This window comes from Esox lucius, chromosome 8 (assembly GCF_011004845.1).
Source record: "Esox lucius isolate fEsoLuc1 chromosome 8, fEsoLuc1.pri, whole genome shotgun sequence".
Taxonomy (NCBI): Eukaryota; Metazoa; Chordata; class Actinopteri; order Esociformes; family Esocidae; genus Esox; species Esox lucius.
Window position 1 is genome coordinate 1,253,865 of NC_047576.1, and position 27,186 is coordinate 1,281,050.

Sequence of the window (27,186 nt, forward strand, 5' to 3'; positions counted from 1 at the left end):
ATCAGACACATCTAGAACAGTTCATTTTGGGGGGAGGTTCTACGTTCCACAATGGGGGCCCGAGAGCTTTGCTCACCTTCACGATGTCCCTGAACTTAACTGGTCTATATGCTTTGGGCCCAGGGCAGGGAGACCTCTCATTTCACACGTCCTAATAGAGAAGAAGCTACTGCTGGGTTAGAATCCCTTTCTATTTTAGGAGCATTTTCCATATCAATTTATTATGTTTACAGCCTGGAGGAGCGGACGGGGTCAGGGGTCAGGGTTGTGAGGGATGCAGTAATGGACTAGGGGTTGGTGCAGGGTGTGTTGAAGCCATGTGAAAACAATATTGTCTATTATAATGGATTAGGTTAAGGTGATATGTGTGTGTGTGTGTGTGTGTGTTTGTGTGTCTGTGTGTGTGTGTGTGTGTGAGCTGTGTGTGATCTGAGGGGTGTGCCCGTAGTGTTCATCATTGTGTCCCTCTAGTGATCGGACCAATCCATCAGGCTCTGTCGCTCATTAATCACTACGCTCTCTCTCTCTCTCTCTCTCTCGCTCTCTTTCCCTCCCTCTCTCTTGCTCACACACACCGACACAATCACAATTGGTGGTGGCTCATTGTTTGGTCCTCATTTTTTGGTCCTTGGGTCTGAGATCAGCTGTGGGTTTGAGGGCCTGCTGATGAACAGTGGGACCAGTTTATTGAACGCTCACTCACATCTGAAGCACAGACTCAGAGAGGATGCCCGCCAAATAACTCACTTCTAAATGCAAAAGTGCAGCAGATCCTCATCTTCTATAACTCCATGGTGGTTCTCTTCAGTGGACAGGGAGGGTGTGATGATGTGAATGTTGTGGTTCTCTTCAGTGGACAGGGAGAGGGTGTGATGATGTGAATGTTGTGGTTCTCTTTAGTGGACAGGGAGAGGGTGTGATGATGTGAATGTTGTGGTTCTCTTCAGTGGACAGGGAGAGGGTGTGTGGCATGACATCATTATTTCACTGCCGTTATTACGCAGAAGTCATGGCCCAGTAGCCCGGCTCTCACTTGGTGCCAAGCCCGGACTTTGGGACTTAGGGCGGGTTGCGGGTTGCGGCGTTACGTTCTGTGAAAACGCTGCATGTTGTGCTGTTCGAATAGCGATGTGCATCATTTGCTAAGTCTTTAGGATTCTCGTAATGGTTTTCATCCGATCTAACAAACAGATCCCTGATAAAATAAAGAAAATAAAGCAACAGTACAGGGAAGCAAAGACTTGTTGGAACGACCAAAGGTGGTAGGATGCAGTTGACTCAATAGATAAACGGAGTGCTGAGACCGAGACGCAACCAGCAGAACCTATAACACAAAATTACCTCAGAATTCTCCCAAATCCTTCTATTAAAGGTAGACAGTTTTGACAAAATACTTAAACTAAACAATGAATACACTGGCTTACAGTTGCAGTGTCTCGAGTGTAGGTGGAGAAGTAAGGTGTAGGCTGTAAGGTGTCCAGTTAGAAAGGGATGAATTGAGAAATTATGTTGGCCAGTTTGGAAGGGGATGATGTGAGGAGTGATGTCAGCCGGTTTGGAAGGGGATGATGTGAGGAGTGATGTCAGCCGGTTTGGAAGGGGATGATGTGAGGAGTGATGTCAGCCGGTTTGGAAGGGGATGATGTGAGGAGTGATGTCAGCCAGTTTGGAAGGGGATGATGTTGAGGAGTGATGTCAGCCGGTTTGGAAGGGGATGATGTTGAGGAGTGATGTCAGCCAGTTTGGAAGGGGATGATGTGAGGAGTGATGTCAGCTGATTTGGAAGGGGATGATGTGAGGAGTGATGTCAGCCGGTTTGGAAGGGGATGATGTGAGGAGTGATGTCAGCCGGTTTGGAAGGGGATGATGTGAGGAGTGATGTCAGCTGGTTTGGAAGGGGATGATGTGAGGAGTGATGTCAGCCAGTTTGGAAGGGGATGATGTTGAGGAGTGATGTCAGCCGGTTTGGAAGGGGATGATGTTGAGGAGTGATGTCAGCTGGTTTGGAAGGGGATGATGTGAGGAGTGATGTCAGCCGATTTGGAAGGGGATGATGTCAGGAGTGATGTCAGCCGGTTTGGAAGGGGATGATGTGAGGAGTGATGTCAGCCGGTTTGGAAGGGGATGATGTGAGGAGTGATGTCAGCCGGTTTGGAAGGGGATGATGTGAGGAGTGATGTCAGCTGGTTTGGAAGGGGATGATGTGAGGAGTGATGTCAGCCAGTTTGGAAGGGGATGATGTTGAGGAGTGATGTCAGCCGGTTTGGAAGGGGATGATGTTGAGGAGTGATGTCAGCCAGTTTGGAAGGGGATGATGTGAGGAGTGATGTCAGCTGATTTGGAAGGGGATGATGTGAGGAGTGATGTCAGCCGGTTTGGAAGGGGATGATGTGAGGAGTGATGTCAGCCGGTTTGGAAGGGGATGATGTGAGGAGTGATGTCAGCTGGTTTGGAAGGGGATGATGTGAGGAGTGATGTCAGCCAGTTTGGAAGGGGATGATGTTGAGGAGTGATGTCAGCCGGTTTGGAAGGGGATGATGTTGAGGAGTGATGTCAGCTGGTTTGGAAGGGGATGATGTGAGGAGTGATGTCAGCCGATTTGGAAGGGGATGATGTCAGGAGTGATGTCAGCCGGTTTGGAAGGGGATGATGTGGGAATCATGCCAGGCCCCCCCAGGGAAACATCCCTACTCTGATCTTCTGTGAGTCAGAAGAGGCATTTCAACGACCCATCCAGAAGATGACAGTCTATGCAAAACAATGTCCCCTTCACTGGGCCATTGGGGTTTGACCTGCAGACCAGTGTGAAAAGTGCCCCCTACTGGCCCTCCAAAACTAGTTCCAGCAGCACGTGGTGAGGTTATATCCCAAGTCACCTCCGACATGCTTCAAATACCTGACGTTTGTCAAATGGGAGACCATGATTAATTAATTTAGTTAATTAGTTGAATCATTTCAAGCCCTCCAGCACTGAAATGACCGAACCACCACACATACTCATTCTGAGACTCCGGTTGTACAGTTGGGGACATGTCAGTGGAGTATCAATTCACCAGGGCAACAGTGGAACTTGTCATAGTCGCCCAGAGGTCCAGGATGTTGTTGTTGTACCACTCTGCTGGCTCCTGTATCAGGGCCGCGGGGCAGGGATCAGCAGAACCCAGACCCAGACCACTCTGCTGGCTAATTCACTATTGATCTAAATGCTGGGCCAATCTTCTCTTCAGTTGGCCTTGGAACTGAGTATCTGTCATGGTTGGGCCGGTTCCCACAGAACGGGGAAGGGAAGGGAGGAGCCCAATGCTTTATTCCAAATGACTGCCTTTCCTGATGTTAAGGGCCCTGATGTTAACCAAATCCTGTCCGGATCAAACGGCTCTTTTAAAAAGCACCCCCCCCCCCGGGACACTCACAACACAGCCGTGAATGTGTGTGGATGACAGAAGGGTGTTGGTACTCGTTCACTGTGGATCCCATAGATGGATGAAGGGGAGGTCACTGAAGATCTTTGTGACAGATTAGCTACTCTCAGCTACAGTACAGAGGACAGATGACTGGAGAGGATTTGGATGGAAGTCATTTCACCTCAGTAGTGTGTTATCTTCCCACCTCAGTGATGTGTTATCTTCCCACCTCAGTGATACATTATCTTCCCTCCTCAGTGATGTGTTATCTTCCTACCTCAGTGATACATTATCTTCCCACCTCAGTGATGTGTTATCTTCCCACCTCAGTGATACATTATCTTCCTACCTCAGTGATGTGTTATCTTCCCACCTCAGTGATACGTTATCTTCCCACCTCAGTGATGTGTTATCTTCCTACCTCAGTGATGTGTTATCTTGCCACCTCAGTGATACGTTATCTTCCCACCTCAGTGATGTGTTATCTTCCCACCTCAGTGATACGTTATCTTCCCACCTCAGTGATGTGTTATCTTCCTACCTCAGTGATGTGTTATCTTGCCACCTCAGTGATACGTTATCTTCCCACCTCAGTGATGTGTTATCTTCCCACCTCAGTGATACGTTATCTTCCCACCTCAGTGATGTGTTACCTTCCCACCTCAGTGATGTGTTATCTTCCCACCTCAGTGATGTGTTATCGTCCCACCTCAGTGTTATCTTTCTACCTCAGTGATGTGTCATCTCTGCCTCTATAAAAGGGTTGGGAAATAAATACAGAACTGTCCATGGTCCTGAAAACCACCATGTCAGTGAATGGGTAGAAAACAAATCACCTGTTCATTCCTCCATCCATCCGGTCTCTCTTCACCTTCAGCACTGCTGCCTCTCTCTTGCTTTCTCTCTCTCTCTTTCATGGTCTTTCTTTCTCTCCCTTTGTCACAGATGCTGTCTCACTGTATCTTCTTTCTCTCTCTGTTTCTCTTTCCCTCTCTCCTTTATAACATGGGCTCCCTCCCTCCACTTCTCCAACCTTCCCCAGACTAATTGGAATGCTGTCAGCAGGTAAATGCTTTGTGACCAGTCACACTGTTCTGCTCCACCTTTCCCGGGAACAATCAGCGTGACGAGGACAGCTTTGTGTCATCCGTGTCAACTCAGGGATGTGTCCTCTGAGAAGGACCTGAAAGACACATCACACTGCCCTCCACTTATAACACCTTTAACAACGTGGCCATAACCATCACCATAGCAACTTTGATTGAACTCCAGTCTGTGTGTGTTGACATGGTGATATGGGGCGCTAGCATGCTAATGCTAAGTGACATGGCGAGGAAACACAGGGTCGGGCTGTCCTTTAACACCCTTTAGATTTGGCCTGTCAGGGCAGTGAAGAGATTGTATGTGTGTCCCCTCTACAACAGGCTTTTAAAACAGCTGTTACTCCAGAAAGTTCTAGGGTTCTTTACAACAGGCTTTTAAAACAGCTGTTACTCCAGAAGGATCTAGGGTTCTCTACAACAGACTTTAAAACAGCTGTTACTCCAGAAGGATCTAGGGTTCTCTACAACAGACTTTAAAACAGCTGTTACTCCAGAAGGATCTAGGGTCCTTTACAACAGGCTTTTAAAACAGCTGTTACTCCAGAAAGTTCTAGGGTTCTCTACAACAGACTTTAAAACAGCTGTTACTCCAGAAGGATCTAGGGTCCTTTACAACAGGCTTTTAAAACAGCTGTTACTCCAGAAAGTTCTAGGGTTCTCTACAACAGACTTTAAAACAGCTGTTACTCCAGAAGGATCTAGGGTCCTTTACAACAGGCTTTTAAAACCAATCAATCAATCAATCAAAATTTATTTATAAAGCGCTTTTTACAACAGCAGTTGTCACAAAGTGCTTTACAGAGACACCCGGCCTTAAACCCCAAGGAGCAAACAACAGTAGTGTTGAATTTCAGTGGCTAGGAAAAACTCCCTAAGAAGGTCGAATTTTTAGGAAGAAACCTAGAGAGGACCCAGGCTCAGAGGGGTGACCAGTCCTCTTATGGCTGTGCCGGGTGAGATATTAAGAGTCCAATTGGAATAATAAATAAATTTCTCTTGGCTAAATCCAGAGTATATTTGATTTTAGACTAGGTCAGAAGTATGACCAAGTGGACAAGGACAGGAACAGCAACGGTCCCCCCAAACCAGGTAATCCGCAGGTGTGGACCAGGACCTCATCTCCTTCTAAAATTTAAAATTGGAGGAAACTGAGAAAAGTTAGTAGTACATCCCTCATGTCCCCCAGCACAATAATATAGCAGCGTAACACCTTGGAAACTGAGACGGGGGGGTCCGGTGACACTGTGGCCCTACCCGGGGGAGGCCCCGGACAGGGCCCAACAGGCAGGAAATCAATTCCAACCACATTGCCAGGCATCAACCAAAGGGACACTCACCAACCGCAACCCCCCTGAATGAGGGCCGAGTATTGCTAGTAGCGTACAGCCCAACTGCACAAGTGCGCAATAGAGAGTCAACAACAAGCCAGTGACTCTTCCCCCGAAGGGCATTGGAGGGAGGGCATCCCAGTGGCGACGAGAGCCCACCTGGCAAGACAGCAAGGGTGGACAGTATCAAGCCTACTGGTCACCTTCACGCCCCCGGGCCAGGCTACACCTAATTATAAACCGTGCTGTAGAGATGAGTTTTTAGTAGACACTTGAAAGTTTGCACTGAGTTTGCATTTCTAACCTTAATTGGCAGATCATTCCACAGGAGTGGAGCTCTATGAGAAAAGGCCCTGCCGCCAATTGTTTGTTTAGAAATTCTAGGTACAATTAAAAGGCCTGCGTCTTGCGATCTAAGGTTACGTGTAGGTATATATGGCTGGATCATTTCAGCAAGGTAAGTAGGAACAAGTCCATGTATTGATTTATAGGTTAAGAGTAAAACCTTAAAATCAGCCCTAACCCTAACAGGCAGCCAATGTAAGGATGCCAGGACAGGAGTAATGTGTTCACATTTTTTTGTTCTAGTTAGGATTCTAGCAGCTGTGTGCAGCACTAATTGAAGTTTATTTATTAAAACAGCTGTTACTCCAGAAAGTTCTAGGGTTCTCTACAACAGGCTTTTAAAACAGCTGTTACTCCAGAAGGATCTAGGGTCCTTTACAACAGGCTTTTAAAACAGCTGTTACTCCAGAAAGTTCTAGGGTTCTCTACAACAGACTTTAAAACAGCTGTTACTCCAGAAGGATCTAGGGTCCTTTACAACAGGCTTTTAAAACAGCTGTTACTCCAGAAAGTTCTAGGGTTCTCTACAACAGGCTTTTAAAACAGCTGTTACTCCAGAAGGATCTAGGGTCCTTTACAACAGGCTTTTAAAACAGCTGTTACTCCAGAAAGTTCTAGGGTTCTCTACAACAGGCTTTAAAACAGCTGTTACTCCAGAAGGTTCTAGGGTTCGTTACAACAGACTTTAAAACAGCTGTTACTCCAGAAGGTTCTAGGGTTCTTTACAACAGGCTTTAAAACAGCTGTTACTCCAGAAGGATCTAGGGTCCTTTACAACAGGCTTTAAAACAGCTGTTACTCCAGAAGGTTCTATGGTTCTTTATAACAGATTTTAAAACAGCTGTTACTCCAGAAGGTTCTAGGGTTCTTTACAACAGACTTTAAAACAGCTGTTACTTCAGAAGGTTCTAGGGTTCTTTACAACAGGCTTTAAAACAGCTGTTACTCCAGAAGGATCGAATAGCAGTTAGGCCCTGAAAAGTGTTTCATACATGCTTCAAAAGTGCATTAAAGAACTTCTTATACACAGCCAACAGTTTTTAGATTATCTAGCTCTCAGTGTCTAACAGGTTTTCTAAATTATTGACAGCAAAACAAGACTTGTGTTTGCTAGTGAAGGCGAGGAAATGAATTACAGAAAATAGAAGCACTCTCTGATCTTTCTCACTTTGTCTTTCTGTCTCTCTCTTTCTCTATTTCTTTCTGCCTCTCTTCCTCCTTTGTCGTCTCTCTGGGAAGGTCAAGGACACATGAATATTCATTGTGCAGACTGGCACAGGATCGATAGCTTCTAATTGTTTCCTCCTGGTTGGTGGAGGGACGTGGCAGCGTCATATTGATCTGTTTGAACTGAGGGCCACTCACAGATCACCACTGGGAGACCTTCACACTGTGTGTTTGTGCCTGCACGCGTGTGTGTGTGTGTGGCTGCACCCGTGTGTGTGTGTTTGTGCCTGCACGCATGTGTGTGTGTTTGTGGCTGCACGCGTGTGTGTGTGTGTGGCTGCACCCGTGTGTGTGTGTTTGTGCCTGCACGCATGTGTGTGTGTTTGTGGCTGCACGCGTGTGTGTGTGTGTGTGGCTGCACCCGTGTGTGTGTGTTTGTGCCTGCACGCATGTGTGTGTGTTTGTGGCTGCACACGTGTGTGTGCAGGTGTGTCAGTAGGAATGTGTGTGTGTGCGTGTGTATGTGTGTCTACAGGAGAACAGGACTCTGAGAAAGACTGAACAATAAGTAGCACATCTGTCCCTTTGTCCACTGTGGAACAGGCCACTGTCCCTTAGCAGAAAATATCCATCATCAAATATTAATGTTCGACATATTAACAGTTTCACCTTTGGCATGCCGTCCTCTGTCTGTCTCCCACCTGCTTGGCTTCCATTAGACTGGATCTCTACAGAACGTGATTGGACTTTTTCTCATTTAGTCCTTTGTGGCTGGTTGAACTTTTCAATTTCAACAAGCATAGCTTCAAGATGGTAAGAAAAAGGATGGAGTTGGGATATGGGGGAGGGTGTGGAGAGGCATTCTGACCCGTGTCTCACAGTGGGAGCAGTGTTGCTTGTCAAATCTCTGCGTTGACAGTGAATAGGCATATCTATTCTGAGCGTGGAGGGGTTGTCATGCACTGTGGTTTCATGGTCCAGGATAAGACCGGGTAAAGCCATTGGCAACAGCTTGACAGACTTCTCTCTTTCCTTTTCTCTCTCTGCTTCTCTTTCTCCTCCTCTTCCCTCTCCTCTCTGATCACATTATCCTACATTTGGTGAAGAGCAGAGCACCTCCCCTCACTTCTCTCCCAAGAGCATCTCTCCTCACTTCTTTCCCAAGAGCATCTCCCGTCACTTCTCTCCCAAGAGCATCTCCCCTCGCTTCTCTCCCAAGAGCACCTCCTCCCTCAGCTCCTTCATTAACCCCCTTCCCCTGCCCTATTCACATCTCCATTTCTTCTGTTGTCATCTGTTTTTTTCTCATTCCATTGTTGTACTGGCCTCATATTGCAGCCAGCTCATTACACAGAATCATATGTGGGTATTGGATTCAACACTTTCATATTGGGGGTGCATCTCAAATATCAACCTGCTCCCTTTAGTAAAGACTGTAGTACCTGTGTTTCTTAATGGGCAAATAGGGCACTATGTAGAACACAGGGTGTGATTTGGTAAGCGGCCTGTTTTACATGGCAGTCTGAGGTACCAATCAGACTATTTACTCCAATGAAGGTAGACATTTTAATTTTGGCTAAATCAGAACTGGTAAATGGATGTAATTGGTCCCTAAGGCTACTGCACTAGTCTTAACATGGACAAAGAGAGAGGAAGGCGAGGTTCGTGTTACTTCAACAAAAATATACAGCTTGTTTGCTACATATCCGAGACTGCTGTCTTCAAAGTTTATTGTGGTGACTTCAAAATAAGGTGTGCTGAATAAAAGAAGTGATAGGATTATCTCTAACCAGTCAGAGAACAAAGCCACAGACACATTTTCAGAACTCTGTTCTGGGACCAATCAGAATCTATTTTTGTGTTTTCACAAACTATCTTGGATAAAAGGAACAAACGTCCATTTTGATTGGCCAGAGCGTAGTTGTTAAATATCTGTTTATTCCTCCCAATGTATGACCAAGAAAAAAGTCAAACATCATTGTTCATGACCTGATCTGCACTCTGTTTTGCAGAGCATTTGTGCGTTTGATATAATGACATTTTCCGCCAGTCTCTCTGAAGTGTTAGGTTCTGTTTTTGATCGGATTTGCTTTTGTTCGTGAAGGGTGCTGCTGTGTTTGCTTCCAAGTCCTTTGCTTCCGAATGTAGGTTGCCCTCTGTAGTATTGGTTTTACCTGTGCCTTGTTTGCCCCCTCGTTATGTCCCTATTGAAGTACCTCCTGTCCCTGTGTTTCTTGTTGGTCATTTTCTTGTTGTTGCTGTCACCTGTTCCTGCTGTTTTTTTGTGCCTTTTTTTTCGTTGAGTATTTGTATTAAACCGCGTTTACCCTTAAAAACCTCTGTGCCTGTGTCCTGCCTCCATGCCAAACCGTGACATGAAGTCCCGCAACTAAAGATGAAGCTATTATATGGCTCGTTCAGTTACGTTCGGAGCTACAAACACAAATGTCCAGAGCATTCCCCCGAAAATTACCTAGTTGAAACAACGTTGCACGTTCACCACCTTGTGCTGAGATCGCTCAGGACGTAGTACTTGCGGTTTATGCCGAAAAGATGAATGAATGCTGAAATTATATAGTATGTATTATTGTACATATATATCATCCTATTTCCTATATCATTTTGGATGAAGTCATGTCATCACACCAATCCAAGATCCACTGCCACCGTGCGCAATCAGACTCATATCCGACTGGTCAACTGCATAATGTGGTATCGGAATCGGATCTGGATCACAGATAATTGGGTTGGGATATACCCGTGAAGACCTGTATTCCCTACATACACAACCCCAGACTCACTGGTACCGATTCATTTACTGGTCCCTTTCAGAAAATGTCCCCTCCACCTAAACTCACTTAACATCTGCTTCTCTAATGAAACCTAGTCTGCACTAAAGACACTTTACCTGGTAAACTTAATAAACCTGTTTATCGGTAATTCCTTTGTATAAAATGTTTATTTTCATTTCAATGTCTTGTCTTACTGCAATTGAATGCCTTTGGCCACATTATCATAGAAAACAATCATTTTTAACAGACCAGGTTAAACAAAATAAATTAAAGTAAAGTGCACTTGTAGGCCCAGAGATATGAAAGCATTTGATGGTGAAACCTCTAATTAGAATGGGAAGTAAAAACAATGCTTATTTTTATGGTTGGATAGCCTACATTGACTTTGCCAGCAGTAGCCGAGTCATTTTAAATACAATTTCGAATGGAGGTCACATCCTCACGTTCCCCCTATACCTTGAAAATGATTCTGCCACCATCATTTCTAAACAATTAACATAAAAAAAGAAGATTAAACCTGGGTCAATGGAGGCCGCTTTAAGATTAGGTCCCAGGCTGTGGGGATTGTAGGAAGTCAGGTAAGCATTTAATTATAGGGAGAGACCACCAGGAGGGGCCAAAGACAACTTCAGAGGCCGTATACTGTACATACATCTCTAGGAGTGAAGATTAAATTAATCTGATCGTGAATTTAAATTCACCTGATGACAGCCCTCATACTACTTCTAAGTCACCTTCTACATACAGGCCTCCACCCACACAAGGCCTCCACCCACACAAGGCCTCCACCCACACAAGGCCTCCACCCACACAAGCCCTCCGCCCACACAAGCTCTCCGCCCACACAAGGCCTCCACCCACACAAGCCCTCCGCCCACACAAGCTCTCCGCCAACACAAGCCCTCCACCCACACAAGCCCTCCACCCACACAAGGCCTCCACCCACACAAGGCCTCCACCCACACAAGGCCTCCACCCACACAAGGCCTCCGCCCTAGAAAGATGGAGAGAGAGAGAGAGAGAGAGAGAAACTAAGAGAAAGAGGGACAGAGAGAATGAAAGAAACAAACAGAAGGGAAGGCAGCCACACTTCCCACCTCAGAATCCCTGCATTTCTCCGAAGAAATATTTCCCATCCATGAGAATGAGATGAGCCATTTCCAGACTCCCACATGGGGAAAGAAAAGCATTTGCATGAACACTTGAACTATACCTGATGTAATGAGCACACAAACAAGGAGCCCCAGGACATTACACTAACAATAACTTATAAAAACATGTGTTTTAATCTTCCCATATGTACAACAGTGAACTGTTGACCGTTTCTCTATCAGCATTTCCACTCTCATGCCACTAATGCTTCTGTTAGAGCCAATGATCTTGTCCCTAAGAAGGTCTTAGATCACAGCTAATGACCTAGTCCCTAATAAAGTCTTAGATCACAGCCAAGGACCTAGTCCCTAACAAGGTCTTAGACCCCAGCCAATGACCTAGTCCCTAATAAAGTCTTAGATCACAGCCAAGGATCTTGTCCCTAAGGTCTTAGATCACAGCCAATGACCTAGTCCCTAATAAAGTCTTAGAACACAGCTAATGACCTAGACGCTAATAAAGTCTTAGATCACAGCCAATGACCTAGTCCCTAATAAAGTTTTAGAACACAGCCAAGGACCTAGACCCTAATAAAGTCTTAGATCACAGCCAAGGACCTAGACCCTAATAAAGTCTTAGATCACAGCCAATGACCTAGTCCCTAATAAAGTCTTAGATCACAGCCAAGGACCTAGACCCTAATAAAGTCTTAGATCACAGCCAATGACCTAGTCCCTAATAAAGTCTTAGATCACAGCCAAGGACCTAGACCCTAATAAAGTCTTAGATCACAGCCAAGGATCTAGTCCCTAATAAAGTCTTAGATCACAGCCAAGGACCTAGTCCCTAATAAAGTCTTAGATCACAGCCAATGACCTAGACCCTAATAAAGTCTTAGATCACAGCCAATGACCTAGACCCTAATAAAGTCTTAGATCACAGCCAATGACCTAGACCCTAATAAAGTCTTAGATCACAGCCAAGGACCTAGTCCCTATAAAAATATTAACTGAGCACACAGATGGGCCCAAAACATCACAGAATAGCAGTCTCTGTGAGACACACTTCAAAACTTAAAACTAATTAAATAAATACAGACTACTATAGGAATTAGCAAAACATGTATTTTTAGTCATTTAGCGGACTGTCTTATTCAGAACAACTTCAAGTTAATGTGTTCATCTTGGGGGTTCATAAACCTGTTTAGGACCACAACATCCAATCAATCGAATAAGCCCATATACATCCCAGTCAAAATGCCAGAAGCATAAAACAATTAGTGTAATTTCCCCAAACTATAAATGTTTAATTACTAAGGATTATGCAAAACCTCTAGGATGAGAAAAAGCTTTGCATACGCTTGGACAATATGAACATTCCAATAAAGCACTTTAAACTGAATTGAGAAAAAGACAGAGAGGGAGACAGAGACAGTAGGATAGAGACACAGGGACTGTAGGACAGATAGAGACAGAGACACAGGGATCGTAGGATAGATAGAGACAGAGACAAAGGGACTGTAGAACAGATAGAGACAGAAACACAGGGACTGTAGGACAGATAGAGACAGAGACACAGGGACTGTAGAACAGATAGAGACAGAAACACAGGGACTGTAGGACAGATAGAGACAGAGACACAGGGACTGTAGAACAGATAGAGACAGAAACACAGGGACTGTAGGACAGATAGAGACAGAGACACAGGGACTGTAGGACAGATAGAGACAGAGACAGTGGGACTGTAGGACAGATAGAGACAGAGACACAGGGATCGTAGGATAGATAGAGACAGAGACACAGGGACTGTAGGACAGATAGAGACAGAGACACAGGGATCGTAGGATAGATAGAGACAGAGACACAGGGACTGTAGGACAGATAGAGACAGAGACACAGGGATCGTAGGATAGATAGAGACAGAGACAAAGGGACTGTAGAACAGATAGAGACAGAAACACAGGGACTGTAGGACAGATAGAGACAGAGACACATGGACTGTAGAACAGATAGAGACAGAAACACAGGGACTGTAGGATAGATAGAGACAGAGACAGTGGGACTGTAGGACAGATAGAGACAGAGACACAGGGACTGTAGGACAGATAGAGACAGAGACACAGGGACTGTAGGACAGATGGAGACAGAGACACAGGGACTGTAGGATAGATAGAGACAGAAACACAGGGACTGTAGGACAGATATAAAGATCCCTGTATGAGGTTGTGATTCCTCTATATTCCTCTACTGAATATTCGCTGGATCTAGCACATCCCTTCCTCAGTTAAGATAACTGTAGGGTCCTCCCCCTCCCCCACACCCCCCCTCCTCTCCCTCCCATGCCTGGTGGTCCTGTCTTCTCTGTGGGCAGCAGACTAATGAGTCCTGGCAGCTCACTGAGGGGTGCGAGCTGTTTGCAGTCAGCTCTGCATTTGTTGCTAATTATTTGTAGGGTGTCACATTAGCATCAGCGTCGGGTCCGCGAGGGGGACGGGGTCTTGCTGGAGGGGGTGTGGTGGGGGAGGAGGAGGGAGGAGGTGTGGACAGAGCCTGTCATCACTCCTCACCGCCAGCCACGGCTGGCCAACGCTGAGAGCCAAGAGACTGGCAGATACGGAGCTCATTGACAACATTATCTGCCAGAGATACAACCGCTTGTCTTGTCTGTTGAACATGACTTGGCTTCACAGATAATCCAGTACATCTTGGGTTCCATACCATTCAGATACACGCTCCATTCAGATGTTTTTTTTATAGTGTCTATTTCATTTTATATAATTTAAAGTCCCTACCTAACTTCGCATGTCCAAGTTTACGGCAGCTAATCACCATTTACGGATGAAAACATGTCCAGATATTGACAGATGTTCACCTGGAGGTCAGTTTGTTTTGGACCATTACAGAGTCAGTACTGCAGCTCAATGTAGAATCAGCGGATGTATGGTATGTCAGGGGTTAACTCTTAGTGTATTAGGCATGTGTGAGTGTGTGTTGGGTGTCGGGGGGGGGGTGGATCAGCCTTTTGGGAGGAAGAGATCAATGATTGGGACCATAATGCACCTCTCTGTATTCCTTCTCACATTCACACTCACTATCCATGTTGAGAGCTGTCACACACACGCATATTCACTTGAACACACACACACACACAAAAACACTGTCACAACACAGACAGCACATCTCTTACACGTTGTCTTTCACTCTATTTTCCAGCTGTCTGGTCGATGGCTTCTGTTTCTTTCTCCGCACGCCAGTACTAGCCCAGTATCTATGTTAATATAGTGTCTAACATGTCTCTCATCACGGCAGTACTAGCCCAGTATCTATGTTAATATAGTCTCTAACATGTCTCTCATCACGGCAGTACTAGCCCAGTATCTATGTTAATATAGTCTCTAACATGTCTCTCATCACGGCAGTACTAGCCCAGTATCTATGTTAATATAGTGTCTAACATGTCTCTCATCACGGCAGTACTAGCCCAGTATCTATGTTAATATAGTCTCTAACATGTCTCTCATCACGGCAGTACTAGCCCAGTATCTATGTTAATATAGTGTCTAACATGTCTCTCATCATGGCAGTACTAGCCCAGTATCTATGTTAATATAGTGTCTAACATGTCTCTCATCACGGCAGTACTAGCCCAGTATCTATGTTAATATAGTGTCTAACATGTCTCTCATCACGGCAGTACTAGCCCAGTATCTATGTTAATATAGTCTCTAACATGTCTCTCATCACGGCAGTACTAGCCCAGTATCTATGTTAATATAGTCTCTAACATGTCTCTCATCATGGCAGTACTAGCCCAGTATCTATGTTAATATAGTCTCTAACATGTCTCTCATCATGGCAGTACTAGCCCAGTATCTATGTTAATATAGTGTCTAACATGTCTCTCATCACGGCAGTACTAGCCCAGTATCTATGTTAATATAGTGTCTAACATGTCTCTCATCACTGCAGTACTAGCCCAGTATCTATGTTAATATAATGTTTAACATCTATCCACATGGCAGTACATTTTTATATTTTATGTTAATGAGATTCCATTCATTCCTGGAGAATATTATTTAATGTAAATGTTTTCTATCATGATGATAGTTTCACAGTCTGACCCAATCATAACCAAAAATGTGAAAATATGTTCTAGCTTGAATAAGGATTTCCCCTTAAAGATACAAAACCAAATACGGTTTTGTCGAAATTGCTTCACAGTCGAGGTTAGAGGTGTTCCACTAATTATTTGTATTGATATGGGACTTTCAGGCTCCTGGTCTAGAAACACGAAGCCTTAATTACCGCAAATTAGTGTGTGGAGATTATTGCTGTAAACAATGTTTCCTACTGACCCTGAGGATGAATGAACAGATCAACCAGTTAGAGGGAGATGTACATCCCAAATAGATCCCTACCCCATAGATAATGTGCTATTTCTAACCCACTCACTGGCATCTGGTCAAAAGTAGTATGCCATAACAGGTATAGGATGCAATTTGGGACACAAGCATGATGGTGATGAACATTGTGACCAACATTTTATTCTGTGTTTTAGTCCATCTCCGCAATTAGGAAGTAAGAAAGTTAAAAGACTTGATGATTAAGTTACGGGGTTAATATTTGGCATCATCACGAGGCGGTGGAGTCACATCGAATTGATTTAATTTAGCACAGCAGCACCTGATTACTTTTATGAGAGATTATTACAATAATCTGGTTAAAGAGACAGCTGGAAATAAAATGAACCAAATGCAAAAGGATAGTAAATAAAGTTTAATACGATTTTAAAGTACATAAAGTACGATCTGATCTTATCTGATCTCATGAAAAAGGTTTTATATGTGACTAAATTGTCATATCGCCTGTTGTGGGTCTATGATCTGGTGTCAAGCACCGTCTATCTGAACTGGTCATCCTGTTTAACAGGACTCTTCAATGAACAGTAACACATCGTGACAACATTTTCCTCCTGTAGCAAACTTGCTCAAATTGTGTACTCTATGACCCGGTAAAAATATACACCTAACTAAACTGACAGTTCAGGTATTGGAAAGCAACATGCAGTCTAACTGATTAGAAGTATTTACTCACTAAGGGAATAGTGTGAGACGAAGGAAGAGACAGCCAAATGACTCATGTCGGGCCCCAAATGAACATGTCCAATCAACATCACATCGCATCCTCCTCAGATACCCAGGCAGTCCTGTAATTGGCTGCTGAGGAGCGACCAGTTAAAGTCTGTGGCTCGAGGTGGCCCTTTATTCTTGGCACCAGTCAGTACAGTACCCCCCTGGCCAATACAGTACAGGCCTCTGCTATATTGTGCCATAACCTGGCAAAGGCAGTGACATCGTTAACACTTGAGTGGGCCGTCAGGAAACGCCAGGCCAGCGCTATCACCACCGAGAGACACCAGTGTCCAGCAGGGACGCAACGGCAGAATGGAACCAGCCATTGGGCAGTTTGGCCAAATCCAATGCGGAAACTGGTGGTCAATCCTTTATGTGTCTTCTAATGGGGGCCTTGAGGATCCCCAATGGGCCGGTGTGGGGGAATAACATGGGCTAGCGATTGAAATACTGATCCCAGTCAGTCCTGGTGGAGGGGATAATAGGACAGGACAGCTGTTAACAGCATTGTGTCTGGTGTCTCTTTGTCTGTCCGGGGGTTCAACCCACCAGCCAATCCAAGGCGAGGGAATTTGGAGGTGCCTTGTAAAGGAAATGGTTTATTCAGCCACATGGAAAGTGTGAATCTAGTGTGAATCTCCTATCAAATAGAACTCCAGACTTGGACAAACAGGAGCTAATTCCCAGAATGCTTGTTTAAACTATTGATGAGTTGGTTTAACCCTTAAGTTCACAGTCCAGCTATCTTATCTCATCTACTGACACTATGATCATCTATAAGATGTCAGAGCCACACCCAGGAATGTCACGTATGTCTGGAGATGAGACGGACAATCAGTCGGATGTCCTCGAATTATATTCCTGTTAAATCTGCATCTGTCTCCTGGCTTCCCTCCATGGAGGGGATGAAGGAGCGGATGAAGGATGGGACGGATGGGATGAAGGATGGGATGAAGGAGGGGATGAATGGGATGAAAGATGGGATGAAGGATGGGATGAAGAAGGGGATGAAGGATGGGATGAAGGATGGGATGGATGGGATGAAGGATGGGATGAAGGACGGGATGGATGGGATGCAGGATGGGATGAAGGAGGGGATGAAGGATGGGATGGATGGGATGAAGGATGGGATGAAGGAGGGGATGGATGGGATTAAGGATAGGATGAATGGGATGAAAGATGGGATGAAGGATGGGATGAAGAAGAGGATGAAGGATGGGATGAAGGATGGGATGGATGGGATGAAGGATGGGATGAAGGACGGGATGGATGGGATGCAGGATGGGATGAAGGAGGGGATGAAGGATGGGATGGATGGGATGAAGGAGGGAATTAGGATGAGACAGGCAAAGTCAACATCTCCACTTTATGACCCCTGGACAACAAAAGGCTACAATGAACTGAATTCCTCTTTAAAATTCTCACAGAAAAGCTACCAGTGTTGGGTGGAATTTAAAACTACCACATGTCGAGATGACATACTCTTAGCTTTACTAGCACTTGCCAAGTAATGTGACAGCATCTGGGCTGGAGGTACCATCGCTAAATGACAACCACTTACATCTAACCAGGTCCCTTTATCCCCACGACCAAACCTATATCTCCTCTCTTGTCCTAGTTGTGTCGTTCCCAGCTCTACCTCTTCCGTTCCCAGTCTGGGAGGTCTCTGCACATATCAGCTTGCAGGGACTCAAATGGCTGTTCATTACAGTCTGGGACCTGAGGGGAAGCAATTGTCGGCGACGAAGACACAAAAATTACATGTCACATTCGATTAGTCCGACAGAACCTCTGGGTAGGCTGAGGGGAAGACAAAATTATTTTAAATACATTATTCCCAAGATGATACCAATTCTGATAAAAAACATTAACCTCTTAAAGGTGCTAAAAATTAGATTTCCATGTAAAAAAGGTGAATTACAAGAACATTAGGCATATTTGTAATTCAAAAACAAATTTATACCTCACCCATTCCATAACATGATGGCGATTTAGTTAACAGATTATACAATGCAAAAAACTCCAAAAATGTGCAGTAGCTTTAAATAATAAATGAAAAGTCAGAACCTAGATTTCTGCTTAATTAGACATACCCAGACAAAGTAAGTGCAGATTCTCAACCTTGCCTTTAAGATAGAACCTTGCCTTTAAGATATATCTTATTGGTGGCATCTCTGCTGACCTGGAACACATAAAAAAGCAGAAAGATTCTGGAAATTTAGATTTTATTTCAATATATTTATGTAAACAAAAACATCCCACTATTTAGAGTTATTTATTCACCAAGGAACCCCATAGCAAGATTCATTCACCATTGTTGCAAGGGCTGAGCTCTTTAGCATCGTTCCCCAGATATGTAGAAATGTTATGTGCTGTTCAACTGGTGAACTGTCAGCTCTAATGATTGGGGATGTTGTCTTCAAACGCAGAATGCCGAGCTGTCAAAAGCCACTGTTCTGTCCTGGGCGACCTTGCGGTGTTGGTTCTGGAGGTTTTGGTTCAGCCAGTCATAGCCTAGACGGCCTCAGGATTCTTCTCCTGGGTTAGCTTCCTTTGACGTGTGGACCGAGCATCAATGTGGGGGCTGAGATCCAGCATCACCATTTTAGACCGAATTTCCTCCATCAATTTCTGTGTGTTTGAGGTCCTTACTGGAAAAGGTTAAGAAAAACCTTGGGGATTTCCAAGTACTGTTTATTCACAGAAGAAAATATCTTCTTTTAGAGGAGAATTTAATAATTTGCCACATAAAAACATCTTAATAACAAATATTATTCAACAGATATTGCAGGAAACATTTATAAAACACTATTTCTAACAATTCTTTATGTTCCTTTTAGTGTTTTAACAACTATTATATCATTAAGATGTAGAAAAACTGTTCATCTCTTTCAGAGTACTTCTATTCTAGATTTAAAAAACATTCTGTTTCTAAACACTTACATCAGATTAACATTCAAATATCCTCCAAAAAACAGGTACACAATTTTTCATGGTTTCATTAAACAATCATTGTGTTTGAGCCTTTTTATTTTTAAAATAAATGAGTAACTCTGGGCATATGAAGACAAGCATAACCAAAACCTCTGCATTTTATCTCTTCCAGGTCATTTTATTTTCTACTTTGTTTTCTGATGATCCGTAACAGAAAAATCCAATGTAGTAATTTTTTTGGACATAAGGCATTGAAAACCAATGCGAAAACTGTGCAAAGGCTGTTTTCACTTTCATTACTAGTTGCGACAACTCACCCTTTTGTAAAGCGCCCAGTTGTCTATCTTTGACATACTGCAGGAGTGTCAAGAGAAAAACATTAACATTACATTACTTCTGTAAGTATAAAAAAAATACTATAAATGTGCGTCTAGGATGTAAGAAAGACATGTTGTTGCCAAAGGTTATACGGAAATCAGCAGATCATGTCCAAGAGGACGCACGTGCAAGATGATAGAGATTGCGGGAGCCAACTGGGGAAACAGTGGACGCTTTCTTTGAAGGCGACCCTCCAGAGAGCGAGCGACTCGGAGGATGGAGGTGGGCAGGGGCGGGCGGGGGTGAGTGAGAGAGTATCGAAACACAGACAAGCCTCTGCGCGGCAGCAGCACCAGAAGCTGGAATCTCTTGACAAAAGCCAGAACCAGTGTCGCCCCATCTACATAGATGTACCACTTCTCTACGTTACAATTGCAAACGGTCCGTTTAAGCAGCCAATACTGTGGGCTGTACTAGGTTACATATTACTGCAACAATCCTGGGAAAGAAGAGACCCTGTGCAAGTGCATTTTTTCTCTTTCACTGACGGAATAAAGTGCCCGACCATCTACAACATCCTAACTTGAAAAAGGTGTTCGTGTGGCTAAAAAACTTCCGAGACAGCACTTTAGCCCGGTAAGTAGGCTTATACGCATATACGTTTTCCCTCTGAACTGTGGATGTGTTGTGTTAGGGCTTAAATAACAAATTACCATAGTGTTATTGCGAATGTATTGGCTTGTAGACTTAGACCTGCATGCAATCATTTTGTATTTCACATTAACAGATATAAACAACATCACGTCTAGTCTCTTATAGACTTTCACAAACTCCTCGCAAATTATTGTTCAAATTTATCGTGAATGGCCTGCGCTACTTTCAACATTGGACATTCAGTTGTACAACTTCGTGGTTTAGAAACTTCAAATCGCCGGACACCTCAGACGTTAAACAAATTGTAGTTGTAGACTAGCTCAACTGGTTTATCTAATTAAGCACTTAATAATTAGTTGAGTAATTCAAGCAAATAAATAAAATATTAAAAGGAAATATACATGCAACTGATGGTAGTTTTTTTAACATCTCGTAGAGGCTACTAGCCTGCACAAATCCCGATTAAGTAGAATTAAAATAGTTCCTGAAAGTTTGTCATTGGCTTCAAAAGAAAGGGAAAATAGGAAACCTATTCAAGGGGTAGTGAGGGATAACACTAATTAATATTCTTCAAAGTTCGACCCGGAGCGCCAATCTTGAACTCCCAACACGCACTGCTCTCTAATGTGCTGGATAGCTTTTCGTTCTACACACGTTTTTTTTTTAGAACATTACGATAAAAATGTTGTCTGTTAAAGTACAATGTAAGTATAGGTTGTAAATATTGAAACTTTATTTTCAGTTAAATACAATTGCTTTTTTTAGATGTTGTTTTGTAACCCATACATTAGAATTTCAGACAGTTTAATCGAAAATCAAATATTATTCGTTTGATAATTCACTTGTACATCTAATGACCAACGATTCGAATTTTAGAATAATGTAATGTAATTACAATAACCAATATTGCTATTATTTTGACCGTTTTATAGGGACTATACGGCTTTCACCTCAGTAAATAAGTGTGAAGGACATTAAAATGTAGTCGTTAGTTTATTAGATTATTTTCTACTAGATGCTTGTATAAATACATTTTAACAACGTATGCCTACTGTTTTACATAAACTAATATTTTTGAATTATGGGGAAAAAATATTCAATGGCTAGGTTTTCTTTAATGGAAATCATTAACTATTTTTCTAAAATGTTGCTGTAGATGAACTAATTATCATAATATGTGTTTATTTTTATTTAAATTGGACAGATTCCAGGCACATTTCCTGAAACAAAATTTTTAACAATTGTGCGTTTTGTATTTCCCTATGTGCAAATGTTACATTCCTTATGCAGGTGTATTTTTTCAGTTGTTGTAATTTAATAGTAATAGTAAGATTCAAAGTCATTTTTTTCTGTTTCCCATATCTCTTTCTTAAATCCCACTTGTATGTGATCAAGATGTCTTCTCTTCCCTTCACAGGACGTGGAGGATGGACTCACTGTGAAGAGATTCAGTCTTGACCTCAACTGTGTCCAAAGCACACAGCCAGTAAGCCCCTGTTCTTTGGCCAGTGCGCTCACTCTCCAGGGAGACAGGGAGGTGTGGCGTGAATGGACCTTCACCGTCCCGCCTTCAAGATGGACAGCTCCTCCTACCTTCCCGGCCCCCTGGCATCTCCGGCACTTATGGTGTTGGCCTCCACCGCTGAGTCTGGCCGCGATGCCTCTGTACCCTGTCAGGCCCCGCGCCCTTTTGGGGTCCCCATCTCCGAGAAGGACCTGCACCTCCCCTTTCCCCATGGGTCTTACTCCTTCACCTCCATGTACCACCGCCAAGGCCCAGGGACCAGCCACGGCCCCTTCCCTGCCAGGGACTTCCCTGCCTCCCTGCTCCACCTCCACCCCCAGTTCCACCCCCCCAACCTGGACTGCTCCTCCCTGGGGATGCTGAACCCCAGCGGGGTGGGGGCCTTCAGGCCGTTCTCCCCTCCTGAGGAGAGGGGTTCCAGGGGTTATCCGTCTGCCTTCACCCCTGCTAAGAGGCTCAAGGGCTGCTATTCAGACTCAGACGGGACGGAGTATGACTTCGGAGGGGGGCGTGTCCTCTCTGCCTCGCCGGGGTCCCTCACGGCTTCTGAGGGTCCTGGGAGGAAGTTGTTTGCTGTTTCTGGGCTGCTGTCAGACAGGGAGGCCACGTCCAGCCCAGAGGACCTTACGGAGCACTGTGCGTATGCCCTTCTACTCATAACACCTCTATGTGCATGTTAATACGCCTCAGATAGAAACATACATCAACGGCCTCACACCAGGCTTTGCTTTTTAGTCCGTCGTTTCAATACCATTAATGTATCAGCAGTTTTACATCTTTGACAGAGACAGGTCTGGTCTGTGTATGGCCTTCTCTGCTCGCAGACCATCCTAACCCAAGTTCTCTCCTGGCTGGGCGGGTATCTGACATGCTGTTGTTGGACTTGAGTCAACATGAGTTGCCGGTTCCTGTTCCTTGGTCACGAATGACCGCTGGTACACTGAACATGTTTGTGGTTATGGTGAAATACAAACACTAGTGTGTCTGGGGATGGCGTCGGCTCAGGAGGGTTTGAGCAAGCGACATTCTGTCAGAGATAACGAGGTGACAGAAGGGAAAGCGAGAGACAACGCGGTGCTCCACAAACGACACCCTCAGCTCAATATGGCCACCCACGCCATCATGAGGCATCTGATTTCTTGACAAATGAGTAGGAGAGGTGTCAGTCACGGCGGCGGGCGAGGGCCCTTCCTCGTTACGCCAGACGATAATTGCCCAATGGCGCGGGGGCAAAACAACACTTGCCTCCACCTCCAAAGAGCGTGAAGGAAGGCTGACACGCCAGCACAAGGCATGATGGGAAATCAAACCCACACGGGCGCCAAGGTAGCGCCTGACAGATGAAAGCCCCCCAGAGAATGAGGACCCACAATCCTCAGCAGATCAAAAAGGGACCATGTTGAAAATAATGAAGAGAGGGAGAGAGCGGGGGGGGGGGGGGGGGGGGGTGGAGGAGGGATATCCTCCCAAATCACCTTAAATCAATTTTTTATTGTAACAAATGAAGACCGGGAGCTGGCTTACCTTGTCTGGTCTTAAAATAAGTTTGGATTCTGTGTGGCTTTGTGAAACTTTATGATTTTTACAACATGCTGTTCTCTGCATGACAGAGCGGAGCAGTGTCAGGACGTCCAATAATAACACCTATTAGCCACTAATCCCAACCCAAATAGGGATTAATCCCAACCCAAATAGGGACTAATCCCAACGCAAGTAGGGACTAACCCCAACCCAATTAGGGACTAACCCCAACCCAATTAGGGACTAATACCAACCCAAGTAGGGACTAACCCCAACCGAATTAGGGACTAACCCCAACCCAATTAGGGACTAATCCCAACCCAAGTAGGGACTAATCCCAACCCAAGTAGGGACTAATCCCAACCCAAGTAGGGACTAACCCTAACCATTTAGTTCCTGTTGACTGTAAGGGCGAAAGTCTTAAGTGTTAATGGCACAGTGTAAACAAAAACGGCATCATCCATTTTTTCTTCAATCAATCAAATTTATTTATAAAGCCCTTTTTACAACAGCAGTTGTCACAAAGTGCTTTACAGAGACACCCGGCCTTAAACCCCAAGGAGCAAACAACAGTAGTGTTGAATTTCTTCATTGTAGGACCCCGCATAAAATGGTTTTACGTGCTTTTCTTTAGCCAGACAGGTCCATTGTGTTTATATCTGTCGACCTGGACAGCATGGGCTTGTTCATATGTCTGTTGTTGTGTTGCTTGATGACCCCTTCCTAAAAATTACTCAAGGGTTTGTTCCTTTATGAATCTGTTCTGCCTTTTATACCCCACTGAATTAGACTACAGTGGTGTAGAAGATATACCTGATCTCAGACTTGATCATCATCAGACCTTCTCTTTTTCATCGGAAGAATTTGGATGTGACAGCTGTTCAAACAGCCTCTCCCACAAAGGGCAGATGTCTCCAGCGAGGCAAATCATGCTCCTTCTGTTTCAAACGTCTGGGGGTTGAGATATAACTAAAGGAAGACGGGAACAAAAGCGGGAATAGAAAAAGTGATTGAAGAAATCCAGTCCTACCAGACACAGACAGGCCATGTTGATGGGCCCTTGATTCTCCGGGTTGTTATCACACTGCTTGGAGAGGTTCAGTTACTGTAGGATGGTGAAGCAGTTTGGAGCAGTAAACTGCATCTGCACAAATTTGTTCCCACACTTGCAGAAATACATTTAAGCAAGGATGTTAAAACAAGGCAAATTGGACCTTGTAGGGACATTAAACAAGTCTCTATGAAGAAAGTGTCATTGGGCTTAGGGGATATGTTACAGCTGGGGTTAGAATTAGGGTTAGTAGTTAAGGGATGGTTTTGGGGGTTAGAGTTTGGTTAAGGGGTTAGGAAAACTGTTTGGGGTCCCCACAAGGTTATTAAAATGTGTGTCTGTGGTTCGTGCAGATGGAGCACACAGACCGCCTCTTGTCATAGCTGTGGATCCTGATTGGATAACTGTGAGAGCATTTTGGGGGGCCTGTTTACTGCCATCCAGCTGAGGGGGTATTGACTGAAGCCTCCTATAAGACACTGTGTTTACATCTAACTGGTTACTCAGAGGAGATCGATGGGAGCTACTCAATGCTCATGCATACACATCTGTCTACTCAGCTATTTATTCCCAGACACACCATGCACACACCCATTTTAACAATCTTTATCTTCCCCAACTCCTATTCCTGACCCTAAACCGCAAAACCTAACCTTAACCTTGAACATAACCCTAAACCTGACCCTGATCCCTAACCCATAACCTTAGCACCAGTTGTACCTGACACCAGTCAGTTGTGTGTCCACCAGCGTTGTGCTTGCTACACCTGGGCTCTGGGTTCAATTCCCACAGGGAAGTAGTACAAAAAAGAAGGCGTTTATTACTGTAAGTCTGCCTGTCTGAATAACAGCATCTGGTAAATTATCTACATTTCAGTGAGTGCAATGTGAGACTCTTCGTAATATGTTCTGACAAAATGACCATCCACTAAACAATTTCCCTTTGGCTGAAATAAGTTGCTTTCCCATGGAACAAACCAAAGGAGCACCACCATATTAGAGGATCTGTTGGTACGACCATTCCCACAGCTGTGTTAGGATAGAAGATGAACACCACCATATTAGAGGATCTGTTGGTACGACCCTTCCCACAGCTGTGTTAGCATAGAAGATGAGCACCACCATATTAGAGGATCTATTGGTACGACCCTTCCTACAGCTGTGTTAGCATAGAAGATGAACACCACCATATTAGAGAATCTATTGGTATGACCCTTCCCACAGCTGTGTTAGCATAGAAGATGAACACCACCATATTAGAGGATCTATTGGTACGACCCTTCCTACAGCTGTGTTAGCATAGAAGATGAACACCACCATATTAGAGGATCTGTTGGTACGACCCTTCCCACAGCTGTGTTAGGATAGAAGATGAGCACCACCATATTAGAGGATCTATTGGTACGACCCTTCCTACAGCTGTGTTAGCATAGAAGATGAACACCACCATATTAGAGGATCTATTGGTACGACCCTTCCTACAGCTGTGTTAGGATAGAAGATGAACACCACCATATTAGAGGATCTGTTGGTACGACCCTTCCCACAGCTGTGTTAGCATAGAAGATGAACACCACCATATTAGAGGATCTGTTGGTACGACCCTTCCTACAGCTGTGTTAGCATAGAAGATGAACACCACCATATTAGAGGATCTGTTGGTACGACCCTTCCTACAGCTGTGTTAGGATAGAACATGAACACCACCATATTAGAGGATCTGTTGGTACGACCCTTCCTACAGCTGTGTTAGGATAGAAGATGAACACCACCATATTAGAGGATCTATCTGCTCTGCACCCCACTGCTAGCGGACCTCTGAAGCTCAACACAGCCCCGGCCTGAGTAGAGTTCAGCCCGGAGCACCAGTGTGACGCAAATCTCCCGCTGGTATTAGGAGATCTGTTCGGGGACATTGGGCTGCTTAGGGTGCCGCCTTTATAATGATACAGAAAGAGGTGAAAGATAAATGAGTGGGTTTTGACTAAGAGAGCAGTGGGCCAGAATCCAACCCAGTCTGAGGAATGTGGACCAGAGTCCAGGTCTTAGACCACTGGGCCAGTCCAGGACATAGTAGAACTGTTAACCCCGCTGTCTGTCTGTCAGTGGTCCCTGTGTCCCAGCCCAGCTGCCCCTCAGCTCCATGCCACCGGCCCAGAGGGCACGGACCGGGCCTGCCTGTCTGTTACAGTCGAGTTCACAGGCACATGGGGAGACAGGGTAAAACACTGAGCCACCATTCCTATTGTCGTGCACTGCTTTTCCAAACGCTCTGGTGAGAAGTAGTATACTATAAAGGGAAGAGGAAGCCATTTGGGCCATCTTTAAGCTGACCCTGTATGCTGGTGGAGAACAGCGGTCAGTGATGACTGACGACACCTGTCTGGGTGCTCAGTGAACAGGCTTTATATGGGGTTTACGGTTGTTTTAAAACCACTTCCAGCCCTGTGGGGCTCCGTTCGCAGAGCAACATGCTTGCAATATCACAAGCGTGGTTCTGATTCCCGCACAAGCAGAAATGAGGACACACAAGCAGAAATGAGGACACACAAGCAGAAATGAGGACACACAAGCAGAAATGAGGACACACAAGCAGAAATGAGGACACACAAGCAGAAATGAGTGCTAGATTACATATATTATCAGGATGATATTAGAATGTCAGGAATTGTAATTTGAAAGTTGAACAGCGATGATTTAAGATATCAGTAACGGAGAGAGAATTTGACAGGAAAAGACAGAGAAAAATAAACACAGACAGAGGAATAAAGAAGAAAAGAGAGAAGAGACGCCGCGGAGACAGAGCATCTTGGGAAAGAGGA

General features: G+C 44.6%; 1 protein-coding gene across 1 annotated transcript in view; it reads left to right on the top strand.

Moving 5' to 3' along the window:
• The first annotated feature begins 20,000 nt into the window (after positions 1–20,000).
• rnf220b (ring finger protein 220b) overlaps positions 20,001–27,186 on the top strand; it is a 30,177-nt gene continuing 22,991 nt past the window's right edge. The window contains exons 1-2 of the mRNA XM_020048933.2: positions 20,001–20,250; positions 21,686–22,429. Coding sequence (XP_019904492.1) covers positions 21,817–22,429 — 613 coding nt within the window. The 5' untranslated portion in view covers positions 20,001–20,250; positions 21,686–21,816. The remainder of the gene's footprint in view (positions 20,251–21,685; positions 22,430–27,186) is intronic.